A 19306-nucleotide genomic window follows, 5' to 3' on the forward strand; every position below is an offset into this window, starting at 1 on the left:
CTTATGTAATAGTTAATTTGTTTTCTATTACATAGTCTATTTGTTAGTTAATGGTAATTAGTTAATTGAGTAGCCATACTTAACATTTGATCAATATGTTAATAAAATAGTTGAGTGAAGAGTTAATGGTTTAGAATACTTTGTTTCGTGGTTGGGTTAATGGACAATACCTATATATATATATTATATATATATATAATATATATATATATTTAAATAGCAACTGCTCTAGTAAATCACTTTCTCACATAGAACATGAGCCCCTTATATGCAGTACTGACATGTAACATGTAATGTTTGTTAAATGAACAGGTAATTATTCTGAAAAATATTGTATCTGTTCCAGGACCTGATCTTCAGGTTTGCATATCCAGAAAACCTACATGTTGCACCAGGAAGATGGAGGAGAGATACCAGATTGCAGCTCGCCAAGATATGCAGCAAGTGCTTCAAACATCCAGCTCGACATTGAAGTTTCTAATATCGCGAAATGCCGCAGCATTTCAAGGTAAATGTATCTTGATTTCTGAAAGTAAGGAGAAGCCTAGTTTTCCTCATTATTTTACTGGGAAACTTGGCTGGGTTTACTTAGCCTTGCATACCATTATTCTGGTATAAAATGAAGTTTTAGCTTCTTCTAACCCTCCAAACTTGTTTCTGAGGTCATCCTGGGGCATAAATATTTAGTTGGACTGGGGAAACCATTACGTTAGTGAAATGATCCTTGGAAATACATGCCCTTCTAGGATCCTTCCAGGGCCCCCAGTATTCTGACCTACGATTTTACTTCAACATGGATGGGCATAATTATTAGATTTTAGTAAAGTTATGTAACATAAACTCTCATTGCTATAACATAAAATCTCATTGCTTTTAACAGGGTAATTATAGATTTGTTTTTAAAAATATGATTTGAAGAAATATTTATCTAATTTTTCCTATTGCTACCTCACATGGTTTTCATAAGAACACCAGTGTGATATATCAAAGTGCAGACAAGTCTGATAAACAGTAAAATAGGAAATATTAATTGGATATTTAAGGATCAGCTAAGACCAGAACTCAACCTTAATTCAAACAGTATGTTCAGAAATAAAATTAATGGGTTATAAAATTACAAGGCACATTGGAAAATAGATGATCTTTTTCTTATTTTAATCATCATCTCTATAAAATTCCTTATTACTACAATAAAATAGCTTAATTTATTTTTCCTTTTATAAAGCATTAGCTTTTCTGTATATGATTAGAATGAAAATATCTAGATTAAACTACTTTTCAAACAAATTTATTGCTTTCGTTCAAAGCAAAATGTAACTTAGGTTAGTATTCTTTTTTAAGTATATTCATGTCAATCTGTTTAAATAATTTGTGCTCTGTTTTCATGCATAACTAAAGCACAAAGCTGATTGATTTTTAAAATTATGCTCATTAAATAAAATAAATACAATAAATCAGGATAAAATTTAAGTTGAGATGAAATGTAGTTCATGATGAATTGAGGATTTTTTTTTTTTTGGTGGAAACTGACTTGTCAGATTTTAAGATGTTATTATATTAGTGATTTTTTTTAGATGTCTTAGAAACAACCTTATTTCTGTTATGGGATATATTCATATGAAACTGTTGGAGGAAAACATATTGATACGCCTTTTTAAGCAAAAAATTGTGATTTTAACTGGCTGAACCAGAACCAGAAGACTTTAACTATACACACACAGTGATGTAATGATTTTGTCTCATGAAAATGACAGCATGCACAATATGGGTAATACATTGTAAAGATAAAGGGACAGTGAACAAACCAATTTGACCAGAACAGGGATGGGGAGTATATTAGAGATTCAAATGCTTAAAAAGGTGAGCTGGACTCACATGGAAGGAGATGTAAAGCACCAGCTTGAGTCTGAGAGTCATTGAAGACTTTTGAACAGAAAAGCTGCATTATGATTTCTCAACTTTTAGTGTCAAAACTAAATCCCTTCAAGTAAAAATATATGGCCGAAGAAGATCATGACCAAAGAAGCCAGTATTTTTGGATAGCGGTATTAAGTATAGAAGTCAAATAAAGTGCCATGAGTTGCTAATATACTGGCAGTCAATGAATGTTAGTTGAACATTTTCTTCTGCCTTCAAAGATACTGTAACTTGGCACACATTGCTGATCAATACATTGCTTGATATCATTGCTTGATAAATTGATCAAGATAGAGAGATAGAGTACATTATTGAGTGCCTGGCTGGCTCAGTGGGTAGAACTGCAACTTTTTTTTTTTAATTTTATTTATTTATTTGATAGAGATAGAGACAGCCAGAGAGAGAGGGAACACAAGCAGGGGGAGTGGGAGAGGAAGAAGCAGGCTCATAGCGGAGGAGCCTGATGTGGGGCTCGATCCCGCAACGCCGGGATCACGCCCTGAGCCGAAGGCAGAAGCTTAACCCCTGTGCCACCCAGACACCCCAGAACTGCAACTTTTAATCTTTCTATTGATAGATTGATCTACCTATCTCTCTATCTGTCCCTAGATCGATTGATCTATCTCTCTCTCTCTATATCTATGTATCTATGTATCTATCTATGTATCTATCTATCTATCTATAGAGAGAGAACATTAAGTTCAAATGATTGGGAAAAATACAAAACCTGAATTATTTAGACGTTTAAGATGGGTTCAGGCTGCTGAAAAACTTTGGTGATACTGCTAGAAGTTTGGTTGACAGCGAAGTGGTAGAAATACATGGCATTGCTTCTATCTACCAGGGTGTGAAGTAATTTTATGTACGTTAGAAATTTTTCTCTTTAATTCATTATGTTGTATTCAATAGGTTGAGTTTTGCTGTTTACTTAAACATTAATCATAAAAAATGAAAATGGTAGGAACTTTCTTAAATATGACTTGTTACCAATTGTTGTTTTCTCCCTTTGTGAAATGTCAAGTTTTATTTAAGAATCATGAGAACGCAAGATAAATTGAGAAGAGATTTACCTAAAGGCTAACTTTACTGGAACACATTCTCTCATAAGAAGAATACCCGCTTTTAGTTTAATAAATAGAGTAAGTAGCTTTAGGCTTATGTCCATAAAAACAAGCTTAAATATATATGCTGAAAGCAATTTGAGAAATCACATATACTGTACCATAATCAAGCACGCAGCTTTATCAGTAAGTAAAATGCCGACCATCTAGTTTCTGTGCCATGAGAATATCTGAAAACAATTCAAAGTCTTTATTTTTCTAAGAAGAAAGAAGCCAACACGTTTTATTGGGAAACTCTCTGCTTGAGAGAAATTTAATGGGGAAATCAATTCACTTCTCAAATGATGTAAGTAGATTGGCTACGTTTTGATATTTTGACTTTTAAATATTTCATTTATGTCTTCTGCTCCAACAGTATTAACCTGTTTTTTTAACTGGTATTTTGGGTTATAAAAGACTTTAGACCAGGTAGTAGTCTAGATGCAGTATGGTTCCTTCTCTCATGGCGTTTATAGAATCCCGTGAAAGCATGTTTTTGAAGCAACCCCTTGGATGTGGCCAATGGAAATGATCACTTCGGTCTGTGGATTTAGTGGGCATCCACATTACTGTGAGGTGAAGGAATTGTTAAGGGGAGGGAGGAAACAATGCTGTCAACTGGTGCTAGAAGACATAAGTTTATCCCAGATACAGTCCACATTCAGCTCTGGAGGTCAGCCCTGGGAGGTACATACCAGTAGACTTGGACTCAGCCTATTGGGACAGCTCTTATCTTTTTCTTTTATGGACTTTGTTTGTCTCAGATTTCCTTAAAATAAACAAACAACAAAACAAAAATCTATTTTTGGAAGGGTCCATAATTATGACCTGGGGCTTCACTATATCTTAAGTGTAGTCATTCATACAGGATGGAGCATTTTATAAGCTGGAACAAGCTGATATCTCTGTGTCTGTTGCTGTTCATAAGTACATGGTGCTGATGGCAAAGAGGAACGTTGGCTTTACAGACAATAACTGTTCTTTATTTTCAGGGGCTTAATAATGCTCATGAATAAAGCAGAACAGCCTGAGATCAGGCAAAAGAGTTTGCTTCCCTTCAGCTCTTTTACTGTGAGTGCGGGGGTGCTGGCTTTAAAAATATTTTGGAAGTATTCTTCATAATGTTTTATTTATTTATACACTAAAGTACAGTGTGACTCATAAAGAAATAGAGTTGACAGAGATTATGTCATCTACTGTAAAAAAGCAACTCTTATGCAGTTTTCAAATTTGCCAGTTTTTTAATCTCCATTCAAATAAGATGATGTGGTATAATTTTTTTAAATTGAAAACTGTACAAAATTTACAGCATCACTTTCAAAAATTAAAAGGAAGCAAAAAATAAAAAAGAAGCAATTTTTGGGAGAACACTCCTGGAAACTTGTGTTTTGTTGAAACGTTGGGAAGGTAAGGTTAAAAAGCTACATCTTTCCTTCGAGGGGTACCTTTCCCTATTTCTCTTATCTTCCAGTAGCTCCTGTATTTCTAAAATATGTGGTAGATACTGTCTTTATTCTGGAGGTTTCTAGTTCCATATATGGCATTTAAAATGTGTACATTATTACAAATACTGAGTGATAAATGGTAGAACAGGAAAGATTTAGCATTTTTATTTATGATTTCATTCTCTTGGCTGATGAAATTTTCATTTCTCGATTGTAAGTACTTGAAAGATTGGCAAGCTTGTCCTCATGGGTTGAGATGTGAGATTTAGGAATTTAATAAAAAATACATTCCTATTTTTAACGAAATATAAGAATATGTTCAAAATTAAATATCTTGTCTTAAAAAGTAGGTGAATTCAGAATGAGAATGTAATTAATGGATTTTCCTCCTTCCACTAACAGATGTTAGCTACCGTGAAGTGTGTGGCTAGTGTGTAGCTACCGTAAACTTAAAGTCAAAGACACCTACATCTATAGTCAAAGGCACAGTGAATATTGGAATATATATTGACGTATAGGAGAGTAAAGAGATTTATATAAATGTTATTAAGCATGAAGTCCATGAATCTTATTTTATTCACTTCAGCTATGCTTTACAAAGCTTTACAAAGCTGGATAATTATTCCTTGGAAGAGCCTTAGGTGGAAGGATAAAGGAAAAATACTGTTTATCACACTGAGATCAAAAGTTCAAGTGTAAGAGAACGGGTAGCCTTAGCCTGGCAGTGTGGAGAAGGCTTGTTTTTCTCCATCTCTAGCACCCAGTAAGTATAATGAACTGAACTGTGTGAATAAACGTGTGAATGAACAGTACTTCGCTCCAAGATGGTTCTGAAGTAAAATGTCAGAATCCCTCCCTTCCTCATTGCTTTCTCTCATGTATTCCTCTCTCGATGACTTACTCTAGCGGCGGAACCCCTACTAGGTGCTAGCGCTGTTGGGTGCTTGGTCCTAAGTGTCCGGACTTTCCATCTGTTTTACTTGTATTGATTCCTTCAGACTTCTCATATGCTAACATCTGGTTATTGCTTTTGTGAACTAGCAAGGGGCACATGATGGTGTCTCTGTCAATGGCATTTGGAACATGATTGCACTGTTTCTCCCTTCGGTTTTAGGGAGCTGGTGGTGTAGCCTGTTATCTCCTACAGCAGCTATCGATGCGATTGGTCTTTATCCCACTGTCCTTTATCTCTGAAATGCTAAAAAATTGTTTCTTTTGAATCTGTGTCAGCAGGCTGCTGTTAATTCTGAAAATGGATAATTTTCCTGTATTCTAGATAAAAATTGCAAGAGTTTAAATTACTTATCAGCTGGAAATAAAGCTGGCTTGGCATGCAGCATTATTGATAGTGGAAATAATATTAGGTATAGACCTAAGACTGGGTTTACTTTGCAAAATTTAATTTTTAAACTTTAAGATGTAAACTTTTAGTTGTTTTAATTCTGACTGACAATAGGATATGATAATATCACCTGTTGCCATGGTAATCTCACCTAGAAAGCACAGTAACCTGCTCATAGTAGGTGAAACAATTCTTTCTTGATTTTATATCAAACACATTTTCAGTTAAATCTTTTCAGTGTGAGAACTGCACATTTATTTTCTTAAAGATGAGTTAACATTTCATCAGATTCTTTATCGATAATTTTGTTATCTTCATATTAGTTCAATCTTAACTTTTGCATAAGGGAACAAAAGGGATGATTCTTTTTTTAAAGATTTTATTTATTTATGTGACAGAGATAGAGACAGCCAGCAAGAGAGGGAACACAAGCAGGGGGAGTGGGAGAGGAAGAAGCAGGGTCATAGCGGAGGAGCCTGATGTGGGGCTCGATCCCACAATGCCGGGATCACGCCCTGAGCTGAAGGCAGACGCTTAACTGCCCTGCCACCCAGGCGCCCCACAAGGGATGATTCTTAAAGAGCTACCTCTGTGTTAAAGGAAGGACAGGACATGTGGGAAGTTACAACTAGTGATGTTTTTGAAATTTATCTGTCCTACCTCTCTCTTACTCATCCATGTAAAGTGATTTATAAAATTTCTTTTAATAGGTACATTTCTAGGACATTTGTTCATTCTCTTTTGGTGGACATCCCAAGAATATTTTTGTACTTCTAATGTGTTAGCGATCATTCTTGCTCAAGTCTCTGTGGGCACGTGTTCCCCTGGGGTTCCCACGCAGACGGCAGACAGCGAGACTGGGGCTTACTGGACATGCACATTGTCAGCCTCACTGCATACAGCTGAATTGCTCTTCGAAGGAGCTGAACCTGTTTAAACTCCCACAGGCAGTTGCTGTCCTTTGTTGTTGTTCTGCTTCCTTCCCAACAATTAGTATTGTTAGAAATTGGAAAGATTTGCGGAACTGATAGGTGCAAAATGGTATCTTGTTTTCAAAATGCGTGGTTCCCTGATTAGGGCATTGGAATGTCTTTTTGCAAACAGTTCTTTATTTTTTTGTGTTCTTTATTTTCCCTTAAGATTATGTCCCATGGACCTGTATATACACTTCTATGGTATAGACCCTGTTGTCGGTGTTTTGTATGTATTTAAGAGGTTTTTTTTTTTAGGTACAAAAAAAATTTTTTTTTTAAGATTTTATTTGTTTGAGAGAGAGAGAGAGAGAGAGAGAGAACATGAACGGGGGAGGGGCAGAGGGAGAGGGAGAAGCAGGCTCTCGGCTGAGCTCCGAGCCCAACATGGGGCTCAATCCCAGGACCCCAAGATCATGACCTGAGGCGAAGTCAGATATTTAATCCATTGAGCCACCAGGCACCCCAAAGATTTTTTTTAAGGTATAATTTTTTTTTTTTTACATACAGATATCAGTTTTGATTACCACATCTTGAAGTTTTAGCTAAAATAATTCAAAAGTTGGGACACCTGCGTGGCTCAGTCATTTAGCGTTTGCCTTCAGCTCAGGTCATGATCCCAGGGTCCTGGAATTGAGCCCCTCATTGGGCTCCCTGCTCAGTGGGGAGCTTGCTTCTCCCTCTCCTACTCTCCCTGCCTGTGTTCCCTCTCTCACTGTGTCTCTGTCTAATAAATAAATAAAATCATTAAAAACATAATTCAAATGTTTTTCCATCTTCTATAGAAATTCAAGCTCTCCGTAAGGTTTCTGCATATTTGCATGGCTTGCAGTCACATGCTTGCTCCTCCCTCTGCTCTTCTACTCTTTTCGTTTGCTTCTGGTTCATTCCTGTCATATTAATTCAATACGAAAAAAAATTTTTAAATCACCACCTCCATACTTACCCACATACATGGATATGTATTAACCTATGGTGTATGTATAAAATCAGTTTTATGAGATGATGATGATAAAGGAAAATAAAATCTAAAAATTATAAATAGTAACAAATTGAACATTGATTTCTATGTATCCAAGGGTTTTTTCATCTCAGTCTCCATCTTCAATCCAGAAGCTACCATCTTCACATCTTCTCTGGCCTTTCTACTTCCCACTTCCTTGACACTCTCCTCTCCTCTTTAAGGGGTAACATAATGTATCTTTTAGTTCCTTTTATTCATTATATGAGCATGGACATATTAAATAAACATCACATGGCTCTGAGGGTGAATTTAAACTGGGGACCTTTTTTTAAATTAAAAAAATCTTTTTTTTAAAGATTTTATTTATTTTGAGAGAGAGAGAGTGCAGCACAATCGAGGGGGAGGGGCAGAGGCAGAGGGAGAAGCAGAGGCCCCACTGAGTGGGGAGCCTGATGCAGGGCTGGATTCCAAAACCCCAGGATCATGACCCAAACTGAAGGCATATGCTTAACTGAGCTACCCAGGAGCCCCTAAAAAGTCCTTTTCTCAACTCTATTGAGATATCATTGTTGTCCCTCTGCCATATTGTTAGAACCCCAGTTTTAGGGGGATGATCACCCTCAATGTCAAAGTGCTCAGGGACAGCGAGCCCTGCTGCAGCTGTAGGGATGGTGCGAGCTGGAGTGGGAGTGTGCGGGCGGTGGAGCAGCACTGACGGAGGTGCTGCGGGGAACAGGAAAGGAATTGAGCTGAAGTCCCATTAGAGGGCTGACAGTGGAGGCGACTAATTAGTAGTGAAGCCAGTTTGCATGATGGTACCGCTGTTTTCGTTTCTAACCCTGTCTAGATTTTGCCTCCGGAGAAGGCATGAGTAGTGGGGATCCGTGGTTGAGCACAGGTCATAGGGGATTCTATCATCCATCCTGCAAACCTTCTTGGGGCCATCTCCATGTGCCAGCGGTGTTTTAAGTGCTTGGTGTACTTCAGGGAATGAAACAAAAATCCCTGTCCTCACAGCGTGCGTTTCAGCCAGGGAAAGTAGAAAATAAATATAATACAGGTATAAATATGTTAGGATGAATTAAATGCTTGGGAAAATGTAGCGTAGAACAGAAGGAAGGGGAGGGACAGTACTGGAGGACTGCAGTCTTAAACTGGCTAGTCAGGGAGAAGGGGGCATTGGAGCAAAGGTTTGACGAAAGTGAAGGGGTTGGATACATGGATGTCAGGGAGAAAAGCATTGTAGCAAGGAGTAACCCGAAGGTAGGAATGGGGCTCAAATGTCAGAGGAAGAGCAACAAGGCCAGAATGGCTTTGGGGGGTTGGGAGAGTGGTTGGAAAGGCTGTCTTAGAGACCCAGGTGCACATCATGGGGGGCTTTTATTCTGAAACAGAAGTCTTTGCCATAGGTGTGGCTTGATTTGAAAACAGTTATTCTGTTTTGTTGCTGAGGGGCACTTACATCCAGCTTGTAGAGGGGTGAGGTGGACCTAGGAAGCCAGGAAAGAGGTTAGGAAGATAATCCAGAAGAGGCATTGTGGTGACTTAGACCCCGTACTGGCAGTGCAGGTGGTGGGAAAGGGTCAGATTCTGGATACGGTGTGATCATCACGGGGCCCTGGGCACGGTGGGAAAGGAGTTGAGGCCAGGACGAGCTTGACTGTAGTAAATTGCACCTAGGGTGCGTCTGTGGGGTGTGGGCCTGGTGTGTCACAGAGGCGAGTTAGAGATGCTGAGGCAGTAGGGTGCTTTCCACGGGGACTTTGTAATCTCTGAGTCTGCTGGGAGAGTTGGAGTGAGAGAAACTCTCATCTGTTTCTAAAACTCTTAGCGGAGGAAGGACTTTGGTGGACATGGCAGGACATTCATTGATTATCTGATAGAGGCTAATCTTTTGTTTTTAAAACCACTTTATGGAGGTATGATTGACACAGAAAGCTGTATTTAATGTATGCAACTTGATGAGTTTGAAGATAAGTATACATCTGTGAAGCCATCACTGTGATTTATGTCATAAACATATTGGCGGAGGCTGATCTGTGACACAGGATTAAAATAGTCGTGGTCTGGAAGAGCCAGAGGATTTCCAACTGCTTCCTATGATCGGGCTCTGTGAAGTGGTAGAGATGGTGTTTCTATAATACCATATGTGTAAATGTGAAAATAACATTAATTTTGATAGAATAACTCATGATTCTACATAACAGAACATATTATCAATATTTAGCATAATTTAAAAGTGAAGGGTATTATAAAGAAATAACACAAATAAAATTGAGTTGCTTGAAATTTGTGAACGAACTTTGAGCATTGACGAGAAAAAGCATGTAATAAGCCAGTGCTTAATAAAGTTGAATAATAGTAATTATGATCAAAATCATGAGTTTGTATATGAGAAATTTATTTTAAGCTTATTTTAATTATAAAACATATTGATTACATAAAATTGAAACTAAAGTTCTTTGTTAGTCAATAACCCATTTAGCGAATAGGTTCTGTGATGAATTTAAGGCACTTAGGACTCAAATTTGAAGTCTTGATAGTAATTCTCATAACTTTAATAGCATAATTGCCATTTACCATTTTTATATGAATCAAAAATGAACTAAGTTCTGTTTACCAAACACTATCAATAACTATCAATCATTTCAATAATATCTTCTTCTTATATCATTTCTTATTTAATTAGAAATGCTTACAGTTCATGTAACTGGCATTATTGACAAATTTAAAATTTTTAAATGTTGTAATAATTCATTGTAAATTATGAAACATAGTTTATTAGAGATATGAAAGTGTTTTTAATAGGGAGCTTTTTTTCCCTATAGCCTTGGGGGAAGAGAGGATTAAGATGAAAATATTAAACCATCATCCATAATATTTAATTGGTAAAGTGGTAAAATGTAATAGAAAATAAGATACCTTTCTTTCCTCAGACAAATAGAGGACTTAAATTTTATAGCCATTTCTCAATGTAGCTGTTCATGATGGGAAATTATCCGTGCATATCTCCATGCTTTTAGCATAAAATATATCTAGCAATAAATGGAATATATATGCTATAGCTTTTATGCAGAAGGCAAAGGGCTTGAAATGGCATCTCAAGATCCAGAGAGTCATAAAAGTAAATAAAGGGTAATTGTTGGATAGCTATGCTGTGTTCCTTTTATTCCAGGGTAATTCTGCCTGTGGGCTAACTTTTGTATAAACAAAGATAATTGAACTTTTGCACCTTAAAGGATATTGTTATCTTGTACTATTTGACTCTGTCTCCTCTGGGTATAAAGTTGACTTGAATGTTAATTTAGGAAACATATTCATTTTTTTTTCTCTGTAAGTGGGAATAAATTGAAGATACTACATAATAAAACAAACAATGGTTGTGGGGGAAAGCACTTGTTGTGATTGGACAGGCAATATGCTTAAGAGTTTCAGAACAGGGGTTTTAAATTCAGAGAGTCTAGGTTGAATCCTATCTTAAGATTTGCTGGTGGGGCCTCAGTTTCTTGGCTTGTAGGATGGGATAAGAATAGTACCTTCTAGGCTGCAGTTAATGGGGATTGACTGAGGCAATCCCTGTGAAGTAGCTGGCATGGCAGCTGGTGCCTAATAAACGCTCAGTGTGTGTTAGCTAGTCCTTCTTCCTTTATTCATGGTGTACATTTTCCCCAATATTTGAAGAGGGGCAAAACATTTCAGGGTAAAAATTGTCTAACGGTGTTTCGGGATGAGTGTGTAGGGGGATGGCATAAAGTTAGTTGTCACATTATCAGAAGTGCTGTACTGGCCAGGCAGCGCAAGTGCCTTGTGATCCAAACTTCTAGATTACTCTTTGGATTCCTACACCTGATGGGGTTGCCAAGAGTCATGTTGCAGGGGCTTGTGGTTATGGCCAAATGTGCTCTCTATATTGGTAAAGTCAAGCAATGAGAACAATTATTTGGTGAATAACAATAGTACATCTTAAAGCAGGCTTTCCTGCTGCCCAGCTGGTAGTCAAATGAATTTTCAAATTTCATTAAATGGTATTAAATTGTAATGTTTGACTTTCACTGTAGTAGAAACTAGTATGAGCACAGAAATCTAAGGTTTGATTAAAAGAGCGATGCAAAGGGACAGAATCCGTGGCAAATTATTCAATGGCAAACGAAAGCCTTAATCTTTGTAGTGTCCTCCAAATGAGACTATCTTCACATACTGAAGGCTTTTGATTTTTGATGTTGCTGATTCATTCTGGTCACCTTGGGGATGTTTGTAGTTTATGTTGGCATAACTTTTTTTTTCATCTTAAAGATTTTATTTTTTTAAGTCATCTCTATACCCAGTGTGGGGCTTGAATTTACCAGCCCGAGATCAAGAGTAGCATGCTGTGCCACTCTGCCCACTGAGCCCGCCAGGCGGACTGGCGTATGTTAACACAGACAAGCCTTTAGATTGTGTGTTTGTGAGTTATTACACAGAACCACCGCTCACTTCAAATTGGTCCCTTTACGGCAGCATGGCAGAATAAGTAAATGCATAGCCTGCAGAGCGATGTGAAAGGTTTTGTGGTTGGTAGAATATGATAAAAACTTAATCTAAGATCTAATTGAACTACTTTAAAGGCCTCTGTTCATTAAGATAAATTTTATTTTGTTTTAAATGTTGCTAATCACTGTTCCATAAAATTATGTAACTGTCTGATAGTTGCGTTTTCTCTGCTGAAGATGTGAAATGTTGTTTTTTAAATTTTTAAATTTCTTTGGTCTACAAGGCATCTTAGAGGGTTTCCTCTCTATATGAGGAGAGACAGTCTGGAGAACGGTGGGCACTTACAGCCTCTGGAAAGTATGGTTTGGGAAAAGGGTCAGAGGAGTGGGGCAGTGGTGTCCACTGGTTCAAGAAGGAACAATACATGTGGTATTTATGTTCTAATTAAAAAAAATCTGGGTTTAACATGCTTATTTTCTAGCTGTAGTCCCAGGGCAATACTTTAGGATGATATAGGCCAGCTGCTTAATTTGTTTTTATTGGAAATCTTCAAAGTAGTTTTAAATTAAATTATCTATGTATATTTGGCAACTCTTACTCAATATATTTAGTATGTTTGTTATTTTAATGAGATCGTATATTTTGAATGCAAATTAAGAATTTATTTAACGATTGCTAATCTACACTGGTACAGCTTTGCGAAAGCAATTTGACAATAGTTAAGATACATGTTCTTTCTCTCTTGTCTTTCTGATCCTTCTAATGGTTGTATATATTGGAGAAATTTTTAGAGACTGTTTAGGGACATGTAGAAGCATGCTAATTAAAGTGCTTGTTGTAGTAGTTGGGAATTGAGACAACCTGGGTGATGGAGGGAAAGGTTAGGAAAATGCATTATGCATCACTAAGAATAATCAACAAAGAATATCCATGGTGACATGGATAGACTTTAAAAACATAAGGCAGAATGAAGAAAGGAAAAAAGAGAATGAGGTAGATGGCATAATTCCATGTATATATCTTAAAATACATGTACCAAACAATTTTATATGTTTTACTGGAACACATGCGAATCAAAGAATTTACACTGGGCACATTAGGATGATTGTTAAAGGGTATATAATTGTATAACTTACCATCCAGCCACATCAATATTAAGAGATGTAAAGAATAGCTAGGAAAAAAGAAAGTGAAAGAAAATGAAATATCTAGGTTTAAATCTACCTCAAAATATACAGGATCTGTATGTTGAAAATGCTGACAAAAGAAATCAAACAACCTAAATAATTGGAGAGCTATACCATGTTCATGAATTGAAAGACTCAACATAGTAAAGGTGACAGTTTTACCTAAATTACCCTATAGTGTTGACATAATTTCTATCAAAATACTAGCAGACTCTATGTAGATTTAGTCAAACTTTTTCTGAAATTTATATGGAAAGGTATAGAACCTAAAATAGCTAAAATAATTTTGAAAAAAGAAGAATAAGGTGGGAGGAATCAATCTACCTGATAATGAAGCTTACTACATAGTTACAGTAATTGAGAGTGTGGTATTGGCAGAGGGATAGACCCATAGAATAGATAAGAAAACCCAAAAATAGACCCACACATATTTGCACAACTAAAATTTGATAGGTGCAAATGCCATTCAGTGGAGGAAGGATATCCTTTTCAACACGTTGTGCTGAGCTATTGGATATCCATAAGTAAAATATTATTCTAATATTTTTGTTTTGAAATACCTAAATATTTCAGTTCCTAAATTTTCATAGGTTCTGGGTTTTCTGCTTTCATTTAGAGAACCTTGCTTTAATTTTGCTTCCATAAGACAACTTTTTTTTATAATAATATTTTTTTATTATGTTAGTCACCATACAGTATCCCTGGTTTTTGATTTAAAGTTCCATGATTCATTAGTTGCGTATAACACCCAGTGCACCATGCAATACATGCCCTCCTTACTACCCATCACCAGCCTATCCCATTTCCCCCATCCGCCTTCCCTCTGAAGCCCTCAGTTTGTTTCTCAGAGTCCATAGTCTCTCATGCTTCATTCCCCTTTCTGATTACCCCCCCTTTCTTTATTCCTTTCTTCTGCTACTGATCTTCCTACTTCTTATGTTCCATCGATGAGTGAAACCATATGATAATTGTCTTTCTCTGCTTGACTTATTTCACTTAGCATTATCTCCTCCAGTGCTGTCTATGTTGCAGCAAATGTTGAGAAATCGTTCTTTTTGATGGCTGAGTAATATTCCATTGTATATATAGACCACATCTTCTTAATCCAGTCATCTGTTGAAGGGCATCTCAGCTCCTTCCACGATTTAGCTATTGTGGACAATGCTGCTCTGAACATTGGACAACATTTATTAAATAAGTCATCTCTGTGATTCTTTTTGCTATTTAACCAATCTAAATGCTGCATATCATAAACCTTCTCAATTTCAGTGCATTCTAGTAGAGTGTGTACATTTATTCAAATAAAAATAGTAGCTTAATCAAGAGATTCTTCTCACAAGTTGAGTTAATCCAAATAAATTTTAAATCATGAGCATTGTTTGAGATCCCACTGTTTAATTTATTCAGTTCCTGTCTCTCTCTCTCTCTTTTTTTAAGTAGGGACAAATTTCAGTATGTTTTTGTTTCAAATGTTCTCAAGAATTGAAATGTGTTAAAAGTTTTGAAAACTGAGTTTTTGTGTGTGTACATTTGTTAAATATTTTGATTTAAGATTCCACGTGATTTCTTCTGGCTAGAGGGTGAGTAGTTAGGCTATATAATAGTCTGAGTGAGAGGAAAGACAAAAGAGTGAATTTTGGTAGTGATGATAAAGAGTAGGGGAGGAAGAGATTCTAAATATATGGAGGAGAAAAATGTAGCCGGGCTGGATAACTGAATGACTGTGCAGTAGGATTAGGAACAAGGAGGAACCTAAGATCAACGTTGAGTCTTGCAAGAGTACATTCTAAGGGACTGATTTACACTGTCATCATTTTTTAAAATTTCTTAGTTTTTAATAAAGTTCTTTTGAAAATTCTCTTCAACTGCCAAGTTGGTGGGTAAGCTACTAGAGAGAATTCATTCATTTCTTTGTTAATATTTATTTAGTATATATCAAATACTGGGCACTGTACTATATTCAGGCAGTCCTTGATTTGCACAATTTTGTGTTAACTGAAAATCAGACATTGGAACTGAGTCTTTGCTGTATGTGGCTCCAGTGATCTCAGTTACCAGAGAACTGTACAAAATGAGGACCTCTGTTGTTCTTCCAGAGATGAGACTGAAAATTAGGACTGCTTTCCCAAAGCTTAAAATCTATTGTGGAAAACAGACAAATGATGACCTTTTAGTGTGTTATGATGGAGTTAGGGTAAGATCTCATGTAGAAAAGACATCTGATTGGATTGCTGGGGAGGGAGGCTGGGAAAACAGTCCTGAAAACAGTGGCTTCACGTGAAGAACAATGGTCAGGAATTCCTGTCCTGAGAGGGAGCAAGAGTCTGAGCTAGAGGGCCCATGAGCCTCCTCTAAAGGTCATAGCCAAGTGTGGGTAGGAAGGAAGGTGGGAAGGAAGGTAGGTAGGTAAGAAGTGGTGGGAAGTCAACATGAGGATGTGTCATCCCTCCCAATTGTTTTAATTTCCCATCAGTCTGTGTTGTGTCTTCTCTCATTCCTAATTTTGCTTCTCTTTTCCTACTCTCCTTTCTTATCCTTTCCTTCCTCTTAGGCTTTCATTTCTCTCCCACTTTCTCTTTTCTCTAGTTTCCTCTTTGTCTCATCATCTCTGCATAATCAGGGTTTTGTCCATGTTTATGTGATTTTTTTCAAGAGCATTCTTTTAGATACAGTTATCCTTTATCTTTTTGTTTTTAATAAGGTCTGTTGTAATTTTTTAAAAATTCTGTCTTGTGACTTTTTAAAAATTGCATATGTTTCTGCTTTCTTAAGATACGTTATTTTTTTTAAAGTTTTCTCTTTTGGTAATGAAAGTATTTTAGGCAATAAATTTTCCTTTGATGACAGCTTTGCTTTATTGCATAGATTTTGCTATCCTTTCACTTAGTTTTAGAGGATCTGAACTTTTTGATTTTCTTTTTTGGGGTTATCTGGGCAGTTTTTGCTTAGGATTGGCTAGGTTTATTGTGGTTTCAGTGATCCCCAGATATCGTGGCTCATATCCATAGAGGCTACGCATCCTTTATGTGTTGGTGATGGCTTTTTCTGGCTCAGGCTTAAGGAGCAACCCTATCTGAGATGATGTTGCTCTAGTGGGAGAGGGAAAGATCCTCTCAGCTCCAAATGTGTCTGCTTGGAAGGGGTACACGTTGCCACCAGTCACATTTCATCTGCCAAATAAGTCCTGAGGCCAGGCCTGATATCAAGACATAATGCTTGCTGATGTTGCCACAGAGAGGGCAGACCATATTTTGTATGAAAATCTAATCAACACTAAAGACTGTTGATGTGGGTTGAATTGTGTTCTCTCAAAAGCTTGTTGGAATCTTAAGCTCAAATGTGACTTTATTTGAAAAGTCTTTACAGAGGTAATCAAGTTTAAGTCAGGTCATTAGTGTGGGCCCTAATGCTATATGACTGATTTCCTTAAAAAAAGGTAGATTTGGACAAGAGAGAGACATGTACACAGGAGAACAGCATTTAAAGGCCAGGGAATGCTGAGCCTACCAGAAACTAGAGGAGATGCATGGAAGATTCTCCCTCTTAGCACCAAACCTGCTGACCTCTTGATCTCAGACTTCTGGTCTTCAGACTGTGAGACAATAAATTTCATGTCAGTCACCCATTTTGCGGTGCTTTCTTAAAACAGCACCAGGAAACCAACACAAATATGTTTCAAAATTTCTGAGAAATGCTTAGTCAGATTCTTACTATTTATTTCTAATTTTTTTTACTGTATTTTAATTAGAAAATGTAGCCAATAAAATCTCTACCTTTCAAGAGTGAAGTGTTTTCCACGGTTAGAATCATGATCAGTTGTACAGATTTGTTTCAAGTGGCAAATTCTCTACCTGAAAATTTCATTCAGATTTCAAAGGTTGTCATATGGGGGAATTCTTTACTGTTCAGAAGTTTAAATAATAACGTCACCATCTTCTAATTTACTGCATTCAGGATTTTGAACCTTAATTATAAAAAAAAATCAGATTCATCTTTCTTAAAAAATGAATAAAACCGTTTGATTTGAAAGTGTACCTTTGTCTTTTCACTTGTTTTATGATTAAGTTGCAGTGATAAGAATGATTCAAAATAGACTAGGTTGATCATGGCATTGTAAATGTTGTCTTTTAGTGACCCATGATCACGCCTTCTTTTTTCTTTCATTCCTTCATTCCTTTTCTCTTTTTTATTTTCTTTTTTACGGAAGCAGCTCAGTAATTTCCTTCGGACAGCTATCTGCAAGGCCTGTCTATGAGATCCCTCCATTTCTGTCAAACAGTCCCTTAGAAGTTATAAAAAAAGTGCTCATTACTACGGAAATCTTCCTTTCCATGCAGATGGAGCTGAGCCTGAGAGCAATACCGCAGCTCAGCTGGGAAAGGAAATGAGGAAAAAGAATTGGGCAGAAGAAAGATGGAAGGTAATAGATTACATGCTGTATTGTTCTCAGGAAAAAATTAGATGCCATTAGACAGCATATTGGATTTAAGTACATGATTTATGATCCACTGAAATCATCTGTATTATTCTGAATTATGCAAATATTATTTTATGACCTGATCTTGAATCGGATAAGAGAATGGTCCTAACTTATGTGTGTTTTGCCCTGTGCTATCCCAAACACTATGATCTTGATGCTATTTTAACTTACATGTTTATACATGTAAAAGTGTCTAAAATAATTAATATAACCAATTTTGTGTCTTGAAGATTAGCTGTTTGCAAACAACAAACAAGATTCTGTGAGAAACTAGAGCAAGTCTTTCCAGTTGGACTATATTAGAATTCCATCTACATTTTAATTTGGTTCCCGCTGTGTGGATATATTAGACTGAATCTATTACCTGGCTCAATGGTCCTCTTAGACAATTTCCCTTTCTCATTCTGATTTTATTGTAAGTGATCGTCAACATACTGTAGAAGTCTGCAAATCCAATTTTGATCACTCCCATTAGGCACTGGTAACTATGACCTTATGTTAAAAAAAACAAAACAAGAACGGGAGTATAGCGATATTTATAGATTACCTTTTGATGAAAGGTGCCTAGCTGTGGGTGTAGTGTGAGACTTTATATTTGGACTGTGTTTGGGTGTTGTGCACAAGAGGATTCTATAGCAATCATCCCCTTGGAGCAGGACCTGGTTTTGCATTTAACATTCCAGCTTTATGTTTACGTTGTTTTGAGTCGCCTCTTTTCCTGATGCTCGTGAACCACCTGCTGTTTTTTCGTTTGGAGATAATGTTTCTCTGAGTATTGATTAGAATTTCAGCTTTAAATATAGTTTTTTCATGCATTTAATACATTTAATCCTTACTGTGAAACTGATTAATGGACCTTTGGTATAGAGCTGAGGAACATTAATTGAGTTCACTCTGGTTTATTTAACTGTGTTGCTGTCTTACTGGGTATACTTTTTCAGAACATGTCTAGAAGTTAAGAGAGATGATATCAGATGGTAATGCAAGGCATTTCATTTTCTCATGCTGCCCACGATTTGATGAAGAGCCCTCTTAGGGAAAAATAAATAGTAGTTATTCATTCCATACGTAGCTTGATATTCTCATCTTTATCTTCAGAACTGTCCCGACATCACCTTGTGTTTGGTACCTTGTTTTGACCCCTCATCCTGACTCTCAGACCATTTCTACCTGATTCTCCTATCTTTCTTCTTCCTGTTTTTGTTTCTTTGAATATTTTATTCTTAATGTAGCCCTTGTCTCTCAGATACCTGATATATGTATATTCATACCTGGATATCCTGCTAACACGTTAAATGTTATGTTTGAATGTAAATTTCTCATTCTTTTCTCAAGAGCAAGTTTTCATTGTAACTTCTCCATCTTTGTGCATGGTATCACCATTTTTTCCCTCTGGCTCTTAGGCTCAATTTCCGTGCCATCAGTGACTT

At 36.7% G+C, this 19306-nt stretch overlaps 1 protein-coding gene across 1 annotated transcript in view; it reads left to right on the top strand.

Moving 5' to 3' along the window:
• Positions 1–349: 349 nt before the first annotated feature.
• GPC5 (glypican 5) overlaps positions 350–19306 on the top strand; it is a 1313037-nt gene continuing 1294080 nt past the window's right edge. Inside the window, exon 1 of the mRNA XM_034665370.1 lies at positions 350–508. Within this exon, the coding sequence (XP_034521261.1) occupies positions 400–508 (109 nt within the window). The 5' untranslated portion in view covers positions 350–399. The remainder of the gene's footprint in view (positions 509–19306) is intronic.

This window comes from Ailuropoda melanoleuca, chromosome 7, assembly GCF_002007445.2.
Source record: "Ailuropoda melanoleuca isolate Jingjing chromosome 7, ASM200744v2, whole genome shotgun sequence".
NCBI lineage: Eukaryota > Metazoa > Chordata > Mammalia > Carnivora > Ursidae > Ailuropoda > Ailuropoda melanoleuca.